General features: G+C 40.2%; 1 protein-coding gene across 18 annotated transcripts in view; it reads right to left on the reverse strand.

Moving 5' to 3' along the window:
- The window catches only part of TNRC6A (trinucleotide repeat containing adaptor 6A), a 173,912-nt gene that overhangs the window by 58,123 nt on the left and 96,195 nt on the right, over positions 1 to 19,594 (reverse strand). For all 18 annotated transcript variants that reach the window (XM_034783079.1, XM_034783078.1, XM_034783085.1 and 15 more), the window contains one exon: positions 18,381 to 18,428. In XM_034783079.1, the coding sequence (XP_034638970.1) occupies positions 18,381 to 18,428 (48 nt within the window). The remainder of the gene's footprint in view (positions 1 to 18,380; positions 18,429 to 19,594) is intronic.

Raw genomic sequence — 19,594 nt, forward strand, 5'->3', positions numbered from 1 at the left:
ATAGTATTCACATTTAAATGTCAACTTAACATTGCTAAAAAAGGTAATAATTCTCTCTTTTTTTAGAACTCCATTTCATTGTGTTTCACATTTCTGGGAGTTAAAATAACTAAAGTTAATTACAAAAATCAAGTTACTTAGGTATAAATATCTAAGGCTAAGTCTACTGGATATCATTAAATCTTACTCCTTTTTGTTACTATTCTAATAAATTAGTGCTTTAAAATATTAATCACTTTTGACATATTTGACCAATGTTTGACCAGCAAATCGATCAAGTGGTTTTTGGATCGCTCAAAAGTCCAACCCTATATATAATTATGAAACTGGAGTTTCCAACAGCAAAACAAGATTTTTTTTAACTTAAATAAAAGGTAAAACTACTTACTGCATTTTTAGTATGCAAATACAAAAGAGGGAGAAACAGGAAAATCAGATACAAAACAAATTCCTATAAAAACTACTGATAAGACTAATTTGCACACTTAGAACCTCAGAAACACAGAGAGCAAGCTTCCGTGTTGCATCACGATGGAAACAGGGCTTAAAGTGGAGGCAGATTTCACAGTGTTTTATGCATATGCCTTTAACCCGGTTCTGCTGCTGAGAATATGCACGGTTTCAGCAATGCACATCAATATACTTCCTAGCTTTCCAACAGACAGAACAAGGGCTCCCATTCAGGCTTCCTGTTATTTTAGGCAGTGCCCAAATAAATACTACTAAAAAGCAGCCTCTCAATGTGGGTACACCTTTACTTGAGGGAGAGCAATTATGTTCCAGCATCTTGCAGAAAGTTCCAGCTGTTTTGAGAAGGGCAAGATCATCATTATTTGACCATCTCTCAACATCTTGCTGAAGAATCTCATGGTTGGGACAAAAGGCCAACTTGACCTTTAAAGTGACTCTCCTCCAACATGGAACAATGCCACAACAATGATCTTTGCTTGTAAACTTCATTGCTTGTAAGCACTTGGCATGGCAGTACATTTCCACAGCATTGAAAAAGAAAGGAAAGTTCCCAAACTTCAGAGTACATATAAGACAGGACAAATAAGAACCCGAGTCTCCATTAACTTTGTCCTAAATACAATATAATTCATCTTATTATGGGCTGACCTGAACATTTTCCTTAAATCTATTTTTGCTTTTTAAACTATCAGTTTGACAACTCCAGAGCAGGAGTAATGTAATTTCAAACCTAAAAAGTGTGTGTGTGTTTATATATATATATATATATTACACACACACACAAATAATAATTTCCCATTCTTTTTAATAGTCTCCATAGAACAGAAGTTCTTTGGAGCAGAAATCGTGTACCTCTGTGTATAGCTCCAAGCACAACCAGGATCATATTATGACCAGACAACTTCTGTAATATGAGAATTGTTTAATAAAAGCTACAAGACGACAAACTGCTTTCTTTTCAATGCTGAAGGTGTCAATAGTGGTGGAACATTCAAGTTGTTTCATTAGAATCTTCTCTCCTTTTGCATCAAACTTAAGATCTTGTCCCTGTTTTCAAGGCCCCCTTCACTTCTTATTCCTTCTTTTATAGTACTTCCTTAAATTTGAAACAGCATTATTTTCTTGTGCACCAATCTTCTCCCTCTCTATCACTTATAGGATGCCTGTTGCAAGTACTTGTGAGCACACGTGGTGTGTTACACATGTACTTATTGCTCACAATGTCAAAATGTTCTAGCAGATACAGGGCTCTAGAGTGCTTTGGAAAAGTATGGGTGAATAGTTCTAGCCTTTTCCCCCCACATGGAAGTACACCACAGTACACAATCTTTTCTCTTTAAAATACTGCTCATGGGCCAGGCAATCTTGCTGTCAGTCAAGATTTTCGACAGAGTGAGTGTTATTTCTACTTTTACACAAGACAGCTCAGGTTATTAAAGAAGCAAGAGAAAATGTATGTTCTTGGATAAGACACATGACGATCTCAAAACAAAGCCATATGTAATATTTGTCTGCACTTAACACTTGCAAGTCCCAGACCTGTGCTGGACCATAAGGGTGCAGCATGGCCATTCTGTACTTTACCATTCATATAATTTGGTCATAGGTCTGCTTGCTGCAAAGATGAGCTCTGCAATGGCAGAAGGCTGATATACGTGTTCATAAGTCTAACACCCTCCTCAATTTGAGCATACCAGGGGAAACAGGTGAGGCTACAAAAAGAGGGGCATGGTTGGGGGGGGGGGAGGAGAAAGGAGGGACAAACACACTGAGCTTTGTCTATTTTCTGCTTTCTGTGACTGCTACAGGGCAGGGCAGTTTAAATGAGAGCAGCTCTTATGCTGCTCTAAGGGCTGGTCTACACTTAGTCCGGACTTCGGACTAAGGTACGCAAATTCAGCTACGTTAATAACGTAGCTGAATTCGAAGTACCTTACTCCGGACTTACCGCGGTCCAGACGCGGCCGGAAGTCTCCCCCCGTCGACGCCGCGTACTCCTCTCGGCGAGCTGGAGTACCGGCGTCGATTGTGAGCACTTCCGGGATCGATCCCAGAACATCGATGGCGTGCCTCCGGACCAGCCGGTAAGTGAAGACTAGGCCTAAGAGTAGGAGATAATGATCCACCATAGAGCTGCAGAAGAAACAGCACAGTTAAAAGTAGAAATCAAAGCCACATTTGTGCATCACCATGTACTTGCGCACACTGCATTTCTGGCTATATCTAAAGCTCCTGCCCTGATCTTCAGTTGGACTTGGTTCAGTGTATTTATTTTTCAGCCCAGACTAGTTGCTATGGCAGCTAATGGAGAAAGCACACAGGTCAGAAGTCAGTCTATTCTAAGAAAACTAACTTCTAGATAGTATCAGTAGCTTTTATTTTTTCCAGGATACGAAATACATTTACATTTTATTTTATTTTGCAGAAGAAAATTAAAATTCACTAATTGTTAATTCAGAAAGATACTTCTTTGATAAGATCTCCCATGTGTATAAGCAGTATTATGTAATCAACCTGCCAACACTGCATGATGCCCACTTGATGTGCCTGTCTGTTCCTGCAGCATATTATATTTACAATATTTTATTAACCTGGCAAGTTCATCTTAATAAAGTGTAAAGGAAATAGCTAAATAACCCAGGGGTTTGTACCAGAATTTTTTAGTATTGTACCAACTGCAGAGATCACTGATTTGAAAGAGTCATTCAGGTTTTAGGAAAGCAACACGGAGTAAAATGCATATGCACTTTAAAGAGTAAGCTTCATCCTGAATATTGTTTTCAAAGCAAAAATATTCCTAGTGAGAAAGTAGGTTCAACAAAGGTGAATGAAATTAGATTAGTCAACCTGGCACCAAACCTGCATTAAATAACATTACCGTTTTACTCTGCAATTCTGAAGCTCATCTTGAATACTGATGACTAATGCAGTAATATAGTAAGAATGCTTTGCCACAGACTCACTTTCAGTTTCTACACAGCAATCTTAAAATTCCTAAAACATCAAAATTTACACACTCCATTTTCATCTATTTAAAGGAATTGATTCTGGAAGCCACAACCTGTGAAAAATACTGTAATATGTGAGAGCCTGTTTGGCCCTCATGTCACTTCTCCAGCAATGCACAACATGTAGCGTGTGCCTCTATCAACAGAAGAAACATAACACTTATATCTCAGAACACAACAACATTAAAATAAATGGCAAACTATTTTTAACACTGCCCCTCAAGAAGTGAAAGTGTTATCACAACTATTTCCCACCCCATGACTTCAGATATTAATAGCTGGTAATGTCTGAATAGCACTTAGCATTTATTTATTTGAGCATAAGCTTTTGTGGATAAAAAACCTCATTTTACCCACGAAAGCTTATGCCCAAATAACTCTGTTAGTCTTTAAGGTGCCACCGGACTCATCGTTGTTTCTGTGGATACAGACTAACACGGCTACCCCCTGATACCTGACATTTATTTGTGTGTGCAAAGTGTCATCTTTAGTTTCATTACTTTCTACTGTACAAGAAATGCCACAGAAAGTAATTTTAACAGCAAGATGTAAAGCTAAGAAGCAAACTAGTTTCTTTCACTGATCACATTTCTCCCACTGACTTAATATGGCAGAGGTGCTCAGAGAAGCATCATAGTTGTATTCTTGGATCTTCCAGCTAAGTAAGGCATACAAAAAACAGGAACTCAATATATTTAATTCTGGTTCATATGCTCACACAACGCACACTCAACCTGTGGAACTCCTTGCCAGAGGATGTTGTGAAGGTCAAGACTATAACAGGGTTCAAAAAAAAGCACTAGATAAATTCCTGGAGAATAGGTCCATCAATGGCTATTAACCAGGATAGGCAGGGATGGTGTCCCTAGCCTCTGTTTGCTAGAAGCTGGGAATGGGCGACAGAGAATGGATCACTTGATGATTTCCTGTTCTGTTCATTCCCTCTGGGGCACCAGGCATTGGTCACTGTCCGAAGACAGGACACTGGGCTACATGGACCTTTGGTCTGACCCAGTACGGCCGTTCTTATGAGAAATAGAGAATTCTGCTTATATTATTTTCACGTCCACACATTTTTAAAATGTATATATGTATGTATGGGGAATTTCCTTTTCCTACTACATAAACTGATTGAATATATTCAAAGTTAATGGTCTTAATTGAAATGCAAACCTTATTTTTTCAATTTAGACCAACTGAACATGAAATACCCAGACTATACCAAATTCAAATTTCAGACTGAAGCAAAGGCCTTCCATTTAAATATCCTATCTTAAAAGACAACTGAGAGCAAATATAAATGGATTTTCCTTTCAGGAGGGATCCTTTAAATTTGATGACTATACTCTGTTTGAGGAGAAAAAGGAAGCTGCTACTATCTGTATAATTATGAGTACAGAGTGCCAGATAAGTGTGTCAGTTAATTTAATTCCAAAACGGACAATCAGATTTTTGTAGCCTCAGTAATTATACCTCACTCAACATAAATCCGGTTCATACAAGTAAAAGAAAATACAAACGAGAATTCAGAATTATTGGCTCTTTGTTCAACCTAGGCTATGTCTATGCTACAGACACTATGGCAGCACAACTACGCGCTGCAGCTGTACTGTAGACACTTGCTACTGTGATAGAAAGTGTTTTCCCATCACTCTAGTTAAACCACCCCCTCAACAGATGGTAGCTAGGTCAACAGAAGAATTCTATACAGGGGTTAGGTCAGCTGAACTTTGAATCTCAGGGTGTGAATTTTTTACACCCCTCCTTGACTTAGCTAGGTCAACCTCAGGTTTAGGTATAGATTGAGCCATTTTCAAAGCACCAACTGAGCCTTTTTACCCCCCTTCTAAGGCAGTGTCTACACTATGGGTGATGCAGGGTGGCAGCTATGCCACTGTAGTGCTGTCGAGTAGATGCTTCTGACATTGACAGAAGGGGTTTTTCTGGTAATTCCCAAGCAGCGGTAGGCTAGGCTGATGGTATAATTCTTCTATTGATCTAGCCACATCTACACTGGGGTTAGGTCTGCTTAACTATGGCGTTTACAACCCTAAGTGACAGAGATGTTGATCTAAATTTTTAGTGTAAATCACGCCCCACAAAGATGTGTTCCTTTGGTGAGAGACAGAGTGGTTTATGGGCCTAAACTCACGAATGAAATCCAAGGATTTCAAATCTAGTCAAAAGTTGTGCCATTTACTCATTGTATTATCTTTGGTAAGTAACTGAAAAGAATGATATCAAATTAAAAACCATTTTCTGAAAACAAGTGTCCTTTTTACCTGTGTTACCACCAACACTATAGGCCACTGCAACTGAAAGGATCTTTACTTCTCACAATTAATGTTCTTTAACTTTTGCCCTTCGTTAAGAACGGCCATAGTGGGTCAACCAACGGTCCATCTAGCCCAATATTCTGTTTTCCAACAGTGGCCGGAGCGAGATGCTTTAGATGGAATTATTAAGTAATCCATTCTGTTGCTCAGTCCCAGTTTTTGTCAGAGACTTAGGCACACCCAGAGCATGGGGTTGCATCCCTGACCATCTCAGTTAGCTAATAGCCATTGACTGACCTGTCCTCTATGAATTTACCTAATTCTATTCTGAACCCAGTTATACTTTAAGCCTTCACAACATCCTGACAAGTTTCACAGGCTGACTGTGGTTGTGTGAGGAAGTACTTCCTTATGTTTGTTTTAAACCTGCTGCCTATTAATTTTATTGGGTGACCCTGGTTCTTGTGTTATGTGAAGGAATAAATAATATTTCCCTATTCACTTTCTCCCCACATTATTCATGATTTTACTGACCTCTATCATCTCTCCTCTTAGTCATCTTTTTTCTAAGCTGAATCTTTCCCTCTTCATTTTCATTAACTTTCTTTGTACCTTTTCCAATTCTAATATATCTTTTTTTTTTTTTTTTTTTTGAGTGGGGATGACTAGAACTACATGCATTATTCAAGTTGTGGGCAAACCATGGATTTATCTAGTGGCACAATGATATTTTCTGTCTTAATATCTACCCTTTTCCTAATGGTCCTTAACCCTTTTAGCTTTTCTGATTGCCACTGCCCATTGAGTGGATGTTTTCAGAGAACTATCCATGATGACCCCAAGATCTCTTTCTTGAGTGATAACAGCTAATTTAGAACTCATCATTTTGTAAGTATAGCTGGGATAATGTTTCCCAATAGGCATTAGTTTGAATTTATCAACACTGAATTTCATCTACCATTTTGTTGCCCAGTCACCCAATTTTGTGAGATCCCTTAGTTCAGTTCAAAGCTGTGAAGAGTTACAATCTTGAGTAATTTTGTATCATCTGCAAATTTTGTCGCTTGTTTACCCCTTTTTCTAGATAATTTCTGAATACGTTGAACAGCACTGATCCCAGTACAGATCCTTGGGAGACATGGCTATTTACCTCTCTCCATTCTGAAAACTGACCACTTATTCCTACCCTTTGTTTCCTATCTTTTAACCAGTTACTAATCTATGAGGGGATCTTCCCTCTTATCCCATGACTGCTTACTCTGCTTAAGAGTCTTTGGTGAGGGAACTTTCCAAAGGCTTTCTGAAAGTCCAAGTACACTAATATCCACTGGATCACCCTTGCAGCATGCTTCCTAACTCCCTCAAAGAATTCTAATAGATTGGAGAGGCATGATGTCCCTTTACAAAAGCTGTGTTGACTCTTCCCCAACAAATCATGTCCATCTATGTGTCTGATAATTCTGTTCTTTACTATAATTCTAACCAATCTGCTTAGTAGTTAAGTTAGGCTTATCGATCTCCAACTGGCAGGATTGCCTCTGGAGCCTTTAATAAAAAAAAAAAAAGGGAGGGGGATTACATTAGCTATCCTTCAGTCATCTGGTACAGAGGCTGATTTAAGCAATAGGTTACATACTATAGTTAATAGTTCTACTATTCCATATTCAAGTTCCTTCAGAACTTTTGGGTGAATACCATCTTGTTCTGGTGACTTATTACTGTTTAATTTTTCAACTTATTCCCAAACCTCCTCTACTGACACCTCAATCTGGGGCAATTCCTCAGATCTGTCCCCTAAAAAGAATGGGTAATTTTGGACAATGAAAACAGATGACTCCAGTTTTAGTTTTTGTTTAATCACATTCATTTTCTGGGTCACACACCAGAAAAATGCCGTAATTTCTGGGCTGCAAACATTCAGGAGAATGCGTATATCTGATCAACATTTGATTTAAAAAATATATATATATTAGGTCATGAAAATATTTGTATCAATCTCGGGTCCATAAAGACTAGGTTAGATTTCGTAAAAAACTATAGGGCTAAATTAACTTGACAGTGTCTCTTTAGCTTCTGTATTCTAGTTTTCCATCTGTAAAACAGGAATATTTACCTACGATCCTCAGAAATGTAATGAGGATTCACTAGTTAATGTTCCTGACGCTCTAAGTGCGGTTATTATATAAAAAAGGAGATGTTATGCAATACAAAGCTTGAATTTTTAATCATGCAGTCAGACATTAATAGTTATTGATGAAACTTGCCTCTGAATTTTGTATCATTAAAATCTCAGCCATACAACTGCACTAATAGATTGCGTGTGTATATTTAACTTGCAGTGAAATACTGAAAAAAAGTACACTTCTTACACCCTGCTGATTTTAATACTGATGTGAGAACTAGCAGCTTTCTAGGGACCAATGGTCACTATTCTAATGGGCAATACATTAATACATGTGAACTCACTTAAGAGATTATTTTTAAAAGGATACTATGAAGGCTGGCTGGCGAGCCAAAATTTGTCCTTATCTCCTTCAGTTTGAGTTTTTTTCCCTTTTCATAACAAATGAGTCACCATTTTACTAATAGCATTAGTTACCCATCACTCTAACTCTGTAACAAATTACTTTGCATGTGTGATAGACAAATGCATTAAGAAAGTTCAGTTTCAAGCTTCTAAAGGGTTATGCTAAATAGAAAAAAACATTATAATTTCATCTGAGAAAGAACCACACACGTATATCTTGAAGTTGTTAGCATTACCTCCGTGTTCAAAATATGTTCAAATTAGGAGCTTGCAAGTGAAGCAGATGACTGAAGAAAGAGCACTGCCAAGTCTAAAGTAAAGTCACAACAATCCCACAAGGTGGTGCTAGTTCATTTTAAAAGATTCTTTACTAACACATCACCAGCAGATGTTTTTAGAAGTCTTCTACCTGTGATGGAATTCTACCAACATGTTTTATTAGGTTCATTGTGAACTACTTCAAAATGCTACAAACGTATACCTCTGATTATCGTGTTCTCATTATTATGTCCTTCTGCAAGCAAACATATTAAATGTAAAACTGTCCCACTAGTCCCAAATGAGGGGAAATTTTGGGATTGGGAGTGAGAGAAGAAGAGATGACAACTAGCTACCAGCCACTCAACTGGCCATGTATTAACTAGATTTCCTAGGGTAAGAAGATATTTATCAGTCCAATACCCTGACAGGATATGCATCAGTCTACACATGTCAGTACATAAGGCACTGGATATACTGCTACTAAAAAGCTTATTCTGAAGCATAACCTAAAACGCAGTACAGTAGAACCTCAAAGACACAAACACTAGAGTTGACTTACTGGTCAACCGGACTCGCCGTGGAACCGGAAGTAACGTATCAGGCAGCAGCGCAGAAAAACCACACCCTCCCCCTCCAACAGCAAATACTGTACTGCCTTGGGGCTTTAGTCCTCAGGCTCAGGGATCCAGCCACAGCGGTTGGGGGGTATGGGGGGCTTCTGACTCTCAGGAGCACCAGGGCCCAAGGCTTTAGACCGAGAGTGGGGGAAGAACGGGGGGCTCAGGGCTTCAGCCCTGCACGGGGGCACAGCAGTTCGGGGCTTCAGCCACGGGGGTTGGGGCTGCAGCTCTGGGCGGTGGTGGTGAGTGCTCCGGGCAGGAGGGAGGGGGAAGAAGAGCCTCGGGATTTCTGACCCTCGGGAGCACTGGGGGTGCTGGGCTTTAGACCAGGGGGAATGCTGGGGCTTGGAGCTTCAGCCCCGCAGCTCCACTCCCAGCTTCAGCCCTGCTGGGGGTGCCGGAGCTCCGTGCTTCAGACTCGCGGCTCCACTGTTGGCTTCAGCTCTGTTGAGGGCGCTGGAACTCAGCGCTTCAGCCCTGTGGCTCCATTGTCAACTTCAGCCCTGTGGGAGGCACTAGGGCTTGAGCTACAAGGGGAGAACCAGTTTCAGCCCCAGCTCTCCCCCTCATAGTTAAAACTCTGAGCCCTGGCGTCGCACCCCCCTCCCCTCCCCGAAACTGAGAACGGGGCCAAACGGAGCCTCGAGCCCCAGTGATTCTCCCTGACCTAAAGCCCTGAAACCTGTTGCTCCCATGGGGCAGAAATCCTGAGCCCCCCGCCTGCAGCCCTCATGCCCCAAGGATCAGAAGCCCCAACTACCCCCCCACACACACACACACACTTATCTCCCACATCCTGTGGCTGCAGCCCCAACCCCCTGCCCCAGTGGCTGAAGTCCGTAATCTCTTGTTCAGAGTTACGGACAACCTCCATTCCAGAGGTGTCCGTAACGCTGATATTCTATTGTATGAATTTTCAGTTTAAATTGCACATTGTTTTGTGCTCTAGCTTCTTTCTGTAGATGGTTTTCTAGTTTACAAATAATTTGCCTTTTTGTCAAAACAGCCAATATTAAATTAGTTTAGCAGAAAGTTAACGCTATTGATCGTTTACTTAACATCATTAATATTTTGTCCAGAACTTTAAAAATACGAAGTAAATTTGTACTGACCTATTCTACAAGCCAGTCTAATTGCAGCTCTCTGAAAAACCTGTGTAGTTCTATGGAAGTGAGATATTTGATTAATTGGGGGCTAACACCATCTGTTGAACTAACAGCTCATTCTAGACTGTGACCAGACACCAAAGGCATTGCTATATTTTGGGTTCAAAATATGCCAACAAGTGCCATTAATACTATTCATAGGTCACAGACACCTTTTCGCAATGATCTGCCGTTCTGTCAGATCATTTTTTTCAGTTATAATAATCTGAGGTATATCTCATGACAGTAGATGAGACATTTTCAGGCATAAGTACTATTTTTAAGTGCACTGCACTTTTACATTAAAGGGTCTTGGAATTTACATCCACTTAAAGGGTAATCGTTTGTGTAACAGACATTTAGCATATACATAAAACCTACATCCAACCAGAAATTTGGAATTTTTGATGTCAAATCACTTAAATTATTTAAACCTTATATTCTGGATATTTCTCCTATATTTACCTAGAGTTTCAATGTGTGTGTGTGTGTGTGTGGGGGGGGGGGGAATATTCCATTATAAAAACTTCTGAGACACAGTGTAATCTTATCTTTCAGCAACAAAAACGCCACTCTCAATCACTCTGCTCAAAAGTGATCATCTTTCCTACAACATGTAAAACGTATTCATAACTAAAAGAAACTTAGTAAACTTTGCTTAAAAACAGCTTATTTCAACACCCACAAAAGAAAAACATCCCAATCAAAAACCCAAAGAACCACATGGAACACAGTCACACTAGATTTAAAAAAAAAAAAAAAAACACCACACACCAAAGCTTTGGTGCTAAATTGAAAGAGTCTTTGACAATTCAAAGAACTGCAATTTTGCATATCAGGTGAAGAGTTAAAACACTCACTCATAAGATACTGTAAATAAGTGACAATCTTTGTGTGTGCGTGTGTGTATATATAAATGTAAATAAAGTCAAAGGTTTGGTAAGAAAGTTAGTTGTAGGACAGCAACTATAGCTAATCATGAAACCTATAAATATCATTTCAATGCAGATGTTAAGAATCCTGTAAATAAGGATTAACTACTTAGTTTTGATTTTGCTTTAAATTCTCAATACTGTGTAATAACGCCTCAGAAACTTGAAAATTGAATTATTTTCCCTATCAAAGCTGTCCATTTGGCAAACACCATTCTTTCCCATTTCTCAGATGCAGAATTCATCTCTATGTGCTCCATAAACACTAGCAACATCAGCATGAGTGTGCCAGAGTTCTGGCATATTAGTCTTACAACAGCACCTGGTGCCCCGTTGTGTTAGTGGCTCTACAAAATACTGTCCCTGCCTTAAAGAGTTTACATCCAAATAGACAAGACAGACTGCTTGTGTGAATAATGGACTGATACCCCCATTTAACAGATAAAGAACTGAGGCACCGAGAGATTAATTCACTAGTCCATGGTCAGACAGAAAAATCTGTAGGAGATTCAGGAACTGAACCCAACTCTCGTGAACCCCAGTTCAGTGTCAAACCATTCTCTCTGTAGAATACTATGATTTTACTGCAGCAGAGCCAAAAAAGAGAATACTGCATCTCCTGTCTAAGTCCACGTGAAGGGATACATTTTTCCTTCGCTAGTTTAGTAAGAGTACAAGAGTTACTTTCCAGGGACATTTAGACATTTACTTGTGGCCTGAGAACAACCATGCTCATTGTAGCCATGTTAATCATTTTGCCTGTGAGGGTTGTAAAAGTGAAGCTCCTGGAACAGGACAAGTGGGAGGTTCCCTTTACTCCTTCATATCCTTCTCAAGCTGCCAAATGGAAACCATGGTATCATGAGGACTTTTTTTAAGGAACAGAAATAGCTAACCAGTCACCTCATTGCCAAGGTTATTCCTTTTTTTGGTCAGCCCCCTTTCATTTGTTTTCTCTAAAGTGGATGAGAAAACCATGGTTGGTTGCTCTTATTTGCTAGAATCTAAAAGTATGACGACACTGCAATAAAAGACGTGGGGCAACGAGTCTCAGAGCTTGAATCAAATGACTTTGTATCACAGGACTCGGGCTGCAAGACTAAAAACAGCAATGTAGATGTTCTGGCTTGGGCTAAAGCCCAGGCTCCGAGACCTCCCCGATCATGGGGTTTCAGAGTCTGGATTCTAGCCCGAGCCAGAACGTCTACACTGCTATTTTCAACCCCGCAGCCTGAGTCCTGTGAGCCCGAGTCAGCAGACCTGGGCTCTGAGACTCACTATTGCAGGTTTCTCATTGCTTTGTAGACAGACCTTAAGGCTCAGAGTGGGGATTTAGTACAATAGCTTTGGACCAAGTCTGTTGGGATAACTGATTTGGATAAAAAACACCCACCCTCCCAGAACCAGGATAGGGTTGCAACTAGTGTAGACCAGAAGTTTTTCCAACTGCGATCTTTGGAATGGAAACACAGATAGAAGGATGAGTGCTTTGTGAATTGCCTGCTGTAATTTTGCTTTTTTGTTTTGTTTTTGTTTCCAAGAATAAAATTCTTGTTTCTAGCTAAAAATACTGCCGATTTATTTCAAGCCATTTAATCCGCATTCTCAGTTCCAGAAGATGACTTGGGAAATAAAACATCACTTCCCAAACAGAGTCCAGGGTGATTTCTTAAGTTAGAAGAATTGTAAGGTTCCTTGAATATCTGACATATATAGTGTCCACCACCCTACTGATTTCAAATTAACCATTTATTTACATGAGCACTCACTCCTTAACAGTTTTCTGATTTTTACAAAGATTAAACTCCTCCATTCTAGTTTTTAGGGACATAGTATTCCAATTAACAATACACAGCTGTTGCATGATGTTCTGTTGCACATTACCTGTTCAACAATATAGCAGTCAGTGTTGAACGCATTGAATAATGCGTGATGTTTAACAACCCCATACAAAACAATAAAATGTGTAGCAAATTGATATGCTAATCAGAGTAATTCAAAACATGAACTACAGCTGATATGATGGAATGCTAATGTGTGGCGTTTAGTCCCAAGACTAAACATTTTGAAGAGGTTGTGCAGATTGTGAATTGAGATCCTTAACTCGACATTTAAAAAAAACCAACAACTACTTATGACAGTCCAAATTTTGATTCCCTAAGTGACGGTTATCAGTCAGGCTGGACCAGCAGCATGCAGAAAGTTTCAATAAACTTCCATCAGCAAAAATGTACTGTTATCCTGCCTGTAAAGCAATATCAATGCCTGACAGCTTATAATTTAAGTTCCCATCTTATAAACATTTATGCACTTAACTTTAGTTATTGTATTTAACTTTAGGACTGTTAAAAGTCACATTGATGGGCTGTGTTGATTTAAAAAAAAAAAAAAAAATCACACCTTCTTTGTCCATCATGTTAGTTCTACCTACTTAATTTAACACTAGCGGCTCACACACTTTGTAGCTTATTTGAGCCTTGTTTTCACATGTCAGAGGCTCCTTGAATTCCTCCATTCCACCCCACAAAGTCCCTGCATGCCACCTTCTCATCCACCTTTATTTCTGAGGCTCCTTGCAACTCTCCACAGTGTCTCCCTGCCATAGGGATCCTCCATTTCCACATCCTCCCATGACAGGGTTCCCCAATTTCCCCCCCCTCAGCAGTAGCTCTGTGCACTCCCATTCCTGCCCCCCTGATACTAGAGACTGTGTGCAGCTCCCCATTCCCCACCCATCATCATCATCTGTCTGGGAGATAAATCAGTCAACGTGTTAAATTGTCGGGATGGGCAGGTATGAGATGGAATATTCTGCTGGAATAGGTTAACGGGTGCCAACCAGTTGTTTGATCTATTGACAATTGCAGAGGTGCTTGAAGCTGTAGTAGTGCTAAACAGATGGCAAGTGCTCCATGTGTTCCTCGTTTCTTCCTAAATTAACAGGGTTCTAGCCATTGATGCCAAGACCATTCCCTGAAATTTTGGAATTGATCAGATGCAGCTTTCAAAAGTTATCACATTTCAGATAAGAGAAATGCCATCAAGCTGAGCATAATGCCTTCTTCACAAGCTCGGTCAAATGGCTGGAAAGCTCTCTTAATGCTTGTTAAAACACAGGCCAATATCTTTTATCTCTGTGTTAGCCTGCCAGAGTTAAGAGGACTCTCCTATCATGTTAAGCTAACATGACTGAAAAACCACATCATTTTTGTCAAAGCAGGGTCATTGACTTGAACATGACTGCTCATGTGCTTAAAGTTAAGCATGTGCATAAATGCTTGCAGGACGGGGGCCTGCACAGACAAAATATCAAAAGAATGGAGACTGAGTAACAAACAAATGCACCTGTGGTTGAGAGGCACTGCACTTCTAATTAGCTCCATGTTTTAAAACAGATACTCTGTCTTTAAAATGGAGGACTAAAGTTCATAGGCTAATCTGGAGGACAGTCAGATATAGCATAAAGGAGCAAATCCTGAAACGGAGAGGGCAGGCATCCATTCCGAACATTCCATTCCAAAAATGTAGGTTTGGTATTTTTAACTTGATTCCAGCCAATAAGAAACTTTTACATAAGAATTTTTTAAACAGCTGGCTTTTAAACGTAGAGAGGCTTTGCCAATAGGGACAAACATCACAATAATGTGAGGTGTTTGCTGAATGGCATTACTTAGCAAGAAAATGAAATGGCCTAATTTGTGTTAAAAAGCTGACAACTGTTGACAACAGAATAGCAGTTATTGAAATGTTGAGATTTTTAAAGCAGATGGGAGTGACATCTAACAATTATGATTTTCTTTTTGGATCGCTTTTCATTCCTCTCTATGCAGTACTCAATACTCCTCTCCCAGCTCCTACTATGAAACATTTACCACCTCACTTATCCTCCCTTCTGGCCACCCCCTGCATCTTCGGGGTGCAGGAAGAGACAAGCAGCAGCAACTCCAGTCTCTTACCTACACAGATTCTAGCCTTGGCACCTCTCCTCCTCTTCATTTCATTCAGGTTTTTTATCCTCCTCTTTTCTTTTTTTTTTTTGCACAGTCACTCTCAGCAATTCCTGCTACAATCTTACAAACCCTTATAAGCCACATTACTTTCCCCGTACCGAAAACTTACTAAAAATACCTTCAAAATGAGGTCAGAGATCAGAGACCCTCATTACCAAGTGAAGCTCTCACAGTAGATAGAATGTTCGCTTTTAAAACAAATATATCTCAAGTATTCATTTATTAGTATCACTTAATTTACTAAAAAGCAACAGAGGGTCCTGTGGCACCTTTGAGACTAACAGAAGTATTGGGAGCATAAGCTTTCGTGGGTAAGATGCATTTGAAGAAGTGAGGTTCTTACCCACGAAAGCTTATGCTCCCAATACTTCTGTTAGTCTCAAAGGTGCCACAGGACCCTCTGTTGCTTTTTACAGATTCAGACTAACACGGCTACCCCTCTGATACTTAATTTACTGTGTGTTGGCCAAAAACAGACTGGTGGGAGAAGGGGACTGAAGGTTTCACTGATTTACCAAAGCCCAAGAAAGAAGAAGATTGAAAGTTAAAAATTGTGAATAACCATAAGGGAATTTAATTCAAACACTGCTGAGGACTGAGCAACAATCAGAAAACAAAGGCTCCCACATAAAGTTTTAAGAAAATGGAGAGAGATAAGATCAGGTTACATAAGGATCTAAAATGAACTCTAACAATAAAAGCATCGTACATTCCCTGGTACCCAGACCCTCGTATCTCAGAGTGAGACTTGCTAGAATTATGTAATGATCAACTAAAGGTAGTAAAATACATCTAATAAGTAGCAATATAATACATGTCAATTGGCTGTTTTTAACTAAAACTTGTTTACTATTAGTTCATGTTGAAGCCTACCACTTCATTGTGATTCTTAAGTAATCGTATTTGGCAGCCATTTAAATTAATAACAGGACTCAAACATACTATGGAGTCAATTCATTAAACATCTTTTACTAAGGCCAGGTCTGAACAAGAATCTTTTCCCAATATTATAACTCTAGATAGGGGAGTGATTTTTGTGTCATTTTTAGACTGATAAAAGCTTTTGTGTTGACACCATTATGCCAATACAACTTATTTTGTTTGGGGAACTGTTATAAGCTATGCCAGCAAAAGCACATTTTTGCCAGAAGCTGTATCTACCTTTTCTAGTATGGACTGGACCTTAGCGTGTTCACTCAAATCTTACATAATGAAATTCAAGAATGTTTTGCTAAGAAATAGTCCTCTTGACAAATAACCTTGCATAGCAAAACACAGAAGTGATTGTGTGACCTACTAAGTAAAGTTAAAATGTGTCATATACTAAATTTGTATCCAGGCTATGTAGTGTGTGTGATGAAACGCCCTTCAAGATTGAAGTACAGATTTGATGAGTAACATTAAAAGCGTCCACTGAAGACAACTGATATTTAAATACCAACTTGAAAATCCACTTTAGAATGTCTTAAATGCTTAAAGCCGTCCCAGTGTTGTCAGACAATTGTATTCTACACTCTCACACTATGGCTATCATGCAACATTAAACTTTACTTAACAAAAAAACACAATTTATGTAGTTCTATAACTTTAGAATCATTCCCGTCAAGTGGGCTCCATTTGACAATGACCCTGAAATATAAGAATTCTATGCTAGTTTTATCTTAAGGCTTTTACAGAATATAAATTGGAAGCTAAGGTACAGTTTCTCCCACTCAACACAGTACTATTTAACAAGAACTGCAAAATGCCAGCTCCTGAACACACGTTACAGAGATGAGGTGTACCAAGGAATTAGAAAGCTCTTCAGCTTTCACAATGTTGTTATAAAAAGCAAACTGAAACTTGAAAGTGAACAACATGAGTAAACAACAAAGCATAAGAAATTAACACTTCATTCCAGCAGGTTGCACTCAGGTTTTGGCTGAATTTTAAAACATTCAGCCTTGCCTAGCAAAAGCCTCTTTTGGGTCTAATTGAATCTACAGGGGACAGAAAGAGAAAAAACATAGAAGATAAAAATGAAGTACAGAGAACATTCTAAGACTCTGCAAGAATATCATCATGCCAGAATAAGACATATGCAAGAAATAACATCTTGAACACAGAAGTGAAATATATGATACTTGTATATACTTCATATTTCTATAAACTAAGTAGCTGGTATTGGAATTCCCATTCCTCAGGCTTCCCAACACATTAGGACACACAAATCACTTACTAATGGCAGATTCAATGCCTTCACTCTTTCATATGAAGAACACAAGGAACCAATAATTACCTAGTAAGATGCAGTTTATTCTAAATTCAAGAGCAAGGCTAGTTCCTTGACAACAAAAAGCCACTTCACTGCACAGGATTGAAAAAAAAATCCTGCATTCATTTGTGCACTCCTAGTGGCAACAACTTAAAGTGGAAGAGAAAGATATTTTTTTTTATTAACACTAATGTTAAAATTATATAATACATAGGTTAAGAAAAGAGTGTCTGTACATCTAGGTATAGTGCTTACATTATTCACAGATACAAAGTTTGTTTTGTCATAAGATACATACATTAAACAAGTGATCTGAAGCAGTACAAAAAAAATCTTGCAAGGGGACACATTTTGCATTGATACGGATTTTACTATAAAATTCAATATGTAATTATTACATAGTTAATTATCTTGAAAGTCACAGGTTTATAGTCAGACACAATGTGGATAATTTAATATCTTTACTGGACCAACTTCACACAGAAGAGCTCTGGGTAAGGTCTAAAGCTTGTCTCTCTCACCAACAGAAGTTGGTCCAATAAAAGATATTATCTCACCCACCTCGTCTTTCTAATATCCTCAGATCAGAATGGCTACAACGCTGCATATGATTATTATAATCAGGCATTTGCAGCAGAGTAGATTTCACTGAAGTTTACCTTTGCAAACATTATTTTCAAATGAAACAATGGAAAGATTTCACTATCTATAAGAGAGCTACACTTTTAATTCAACAATTTTTCTAGCAACTAACATGAAATTAAGACTCCAGATAAAGTCAGAGATCGTTTCCATGAAGAGGAAAAAAATAGCTACACAAACTCTAGGCCCACCCTGTCCTGGAATCAGAGAAATAAATTCAAACGCATGTCTTACCTGCTTAGTTTTCTTTCAACTTCTTTGGTAGCTTTAGCTTCCAATTCTCTGGAACAGAAAGGGATGTTGGTTACCATGTCAACAGAAGAGTAGAACAAATATAATTGGGGTGGATTTAAAAGAGACACTGATCTCCATGTGTTGGTTCCTCATGGGGGAGAGGTTAGCAATGATCTCTGAATACAGGTATCCATAGGTTTTTATCTCGGGATAGAGGGAGAACAGGGATGGAGCAAAACATACAGACACCAATCTATTTTTCCTCACACTCCCTTAAAACCTTTTGTTAAACCACAAAAAATAGTAAGTGTCTCTTCCATTAAAAAGGGAAGAGGAAAAACTGTGCTTAACCGTGTTAACCTAAAAATCAATAGAAGGCAAGAGATAAGCAGTATGCTACACCTGACTCTGAATTATGGCCAGACAATAACGACACATGAACGCAGGAGATCAAACCTCCCACACAGTGGAACACCGGACCAAGGGCAGGAGATTAAACCCCAAACACATGACCAGCGCCATTCTGGGCAAGTGTCGGATGCCTTTTCTCCCACAGAAACCCAAGAGCCGTTCTTCTTTAAACTTTGACAGGGCTTGCTTAGCGTGAGACTAATAAACTACCCATGCACAGCCCTGGGTCTGGGGGAGGCGAGCCAGGCACCGGCGGTAGCGGAGCTGGGGAGCAGAGGAACACGCCTCTCCCCCTGACCACAGCCACAGTTTCGGTCGGGTCGGGCAGCCCCTCGGAAGCACTAGCTAGAGACGCTCAAATGCTTTTCACCAGGTTACACCCAGGAGTCAGACCCAGCGGCAGCAGAGACGTGTTCGCTGAAACCAACAGCGGCGCAGCCCGAGGGCACCCGCCGGGCAGCCCAGCCCAGGGCGGGACTCGGAGGCAGGCCGGGACGGGAGCTACCCTCCAGGACGGCCCGGCCAACGGGGCGCATCGCCCAGCTGGCCCCGTCCCTGCCCGGCAAGGGGCTCTCCGAGGCCACGGAAATAAATGAAGACGAGTGTCCCGTTCCCCCCCCCCCGGCCCCATATCCCGGCGCCCGCCGCTGCGCTCCCCCCTCCCTCGCCCCACCCGCTCCGCAGCCTCCCCCGGTCCCACCCGCTCCGCAGCCTCCCCCGGCGCCCCCCGCTCCGCGCCTCCCGGCCCCGGCCCCAGCGCCCCCCGCTCCGCGCCCCCCGGCCCCGGTCCCAGCGCCTCCCGG

Source organism: Trachemys scripta, chromosome 10 (genome assembly GCF_013100865.1).
Source record: "Trachemys scripta elegans isolate TJP31775 chromosome 10, CAS_Tse_1.0, whole genome shotgun sequence".
NCBI lineage: Eukaryota > Metazoa > Chordata > Testudines > Emydidae > Trachemys > Trachemys scripta.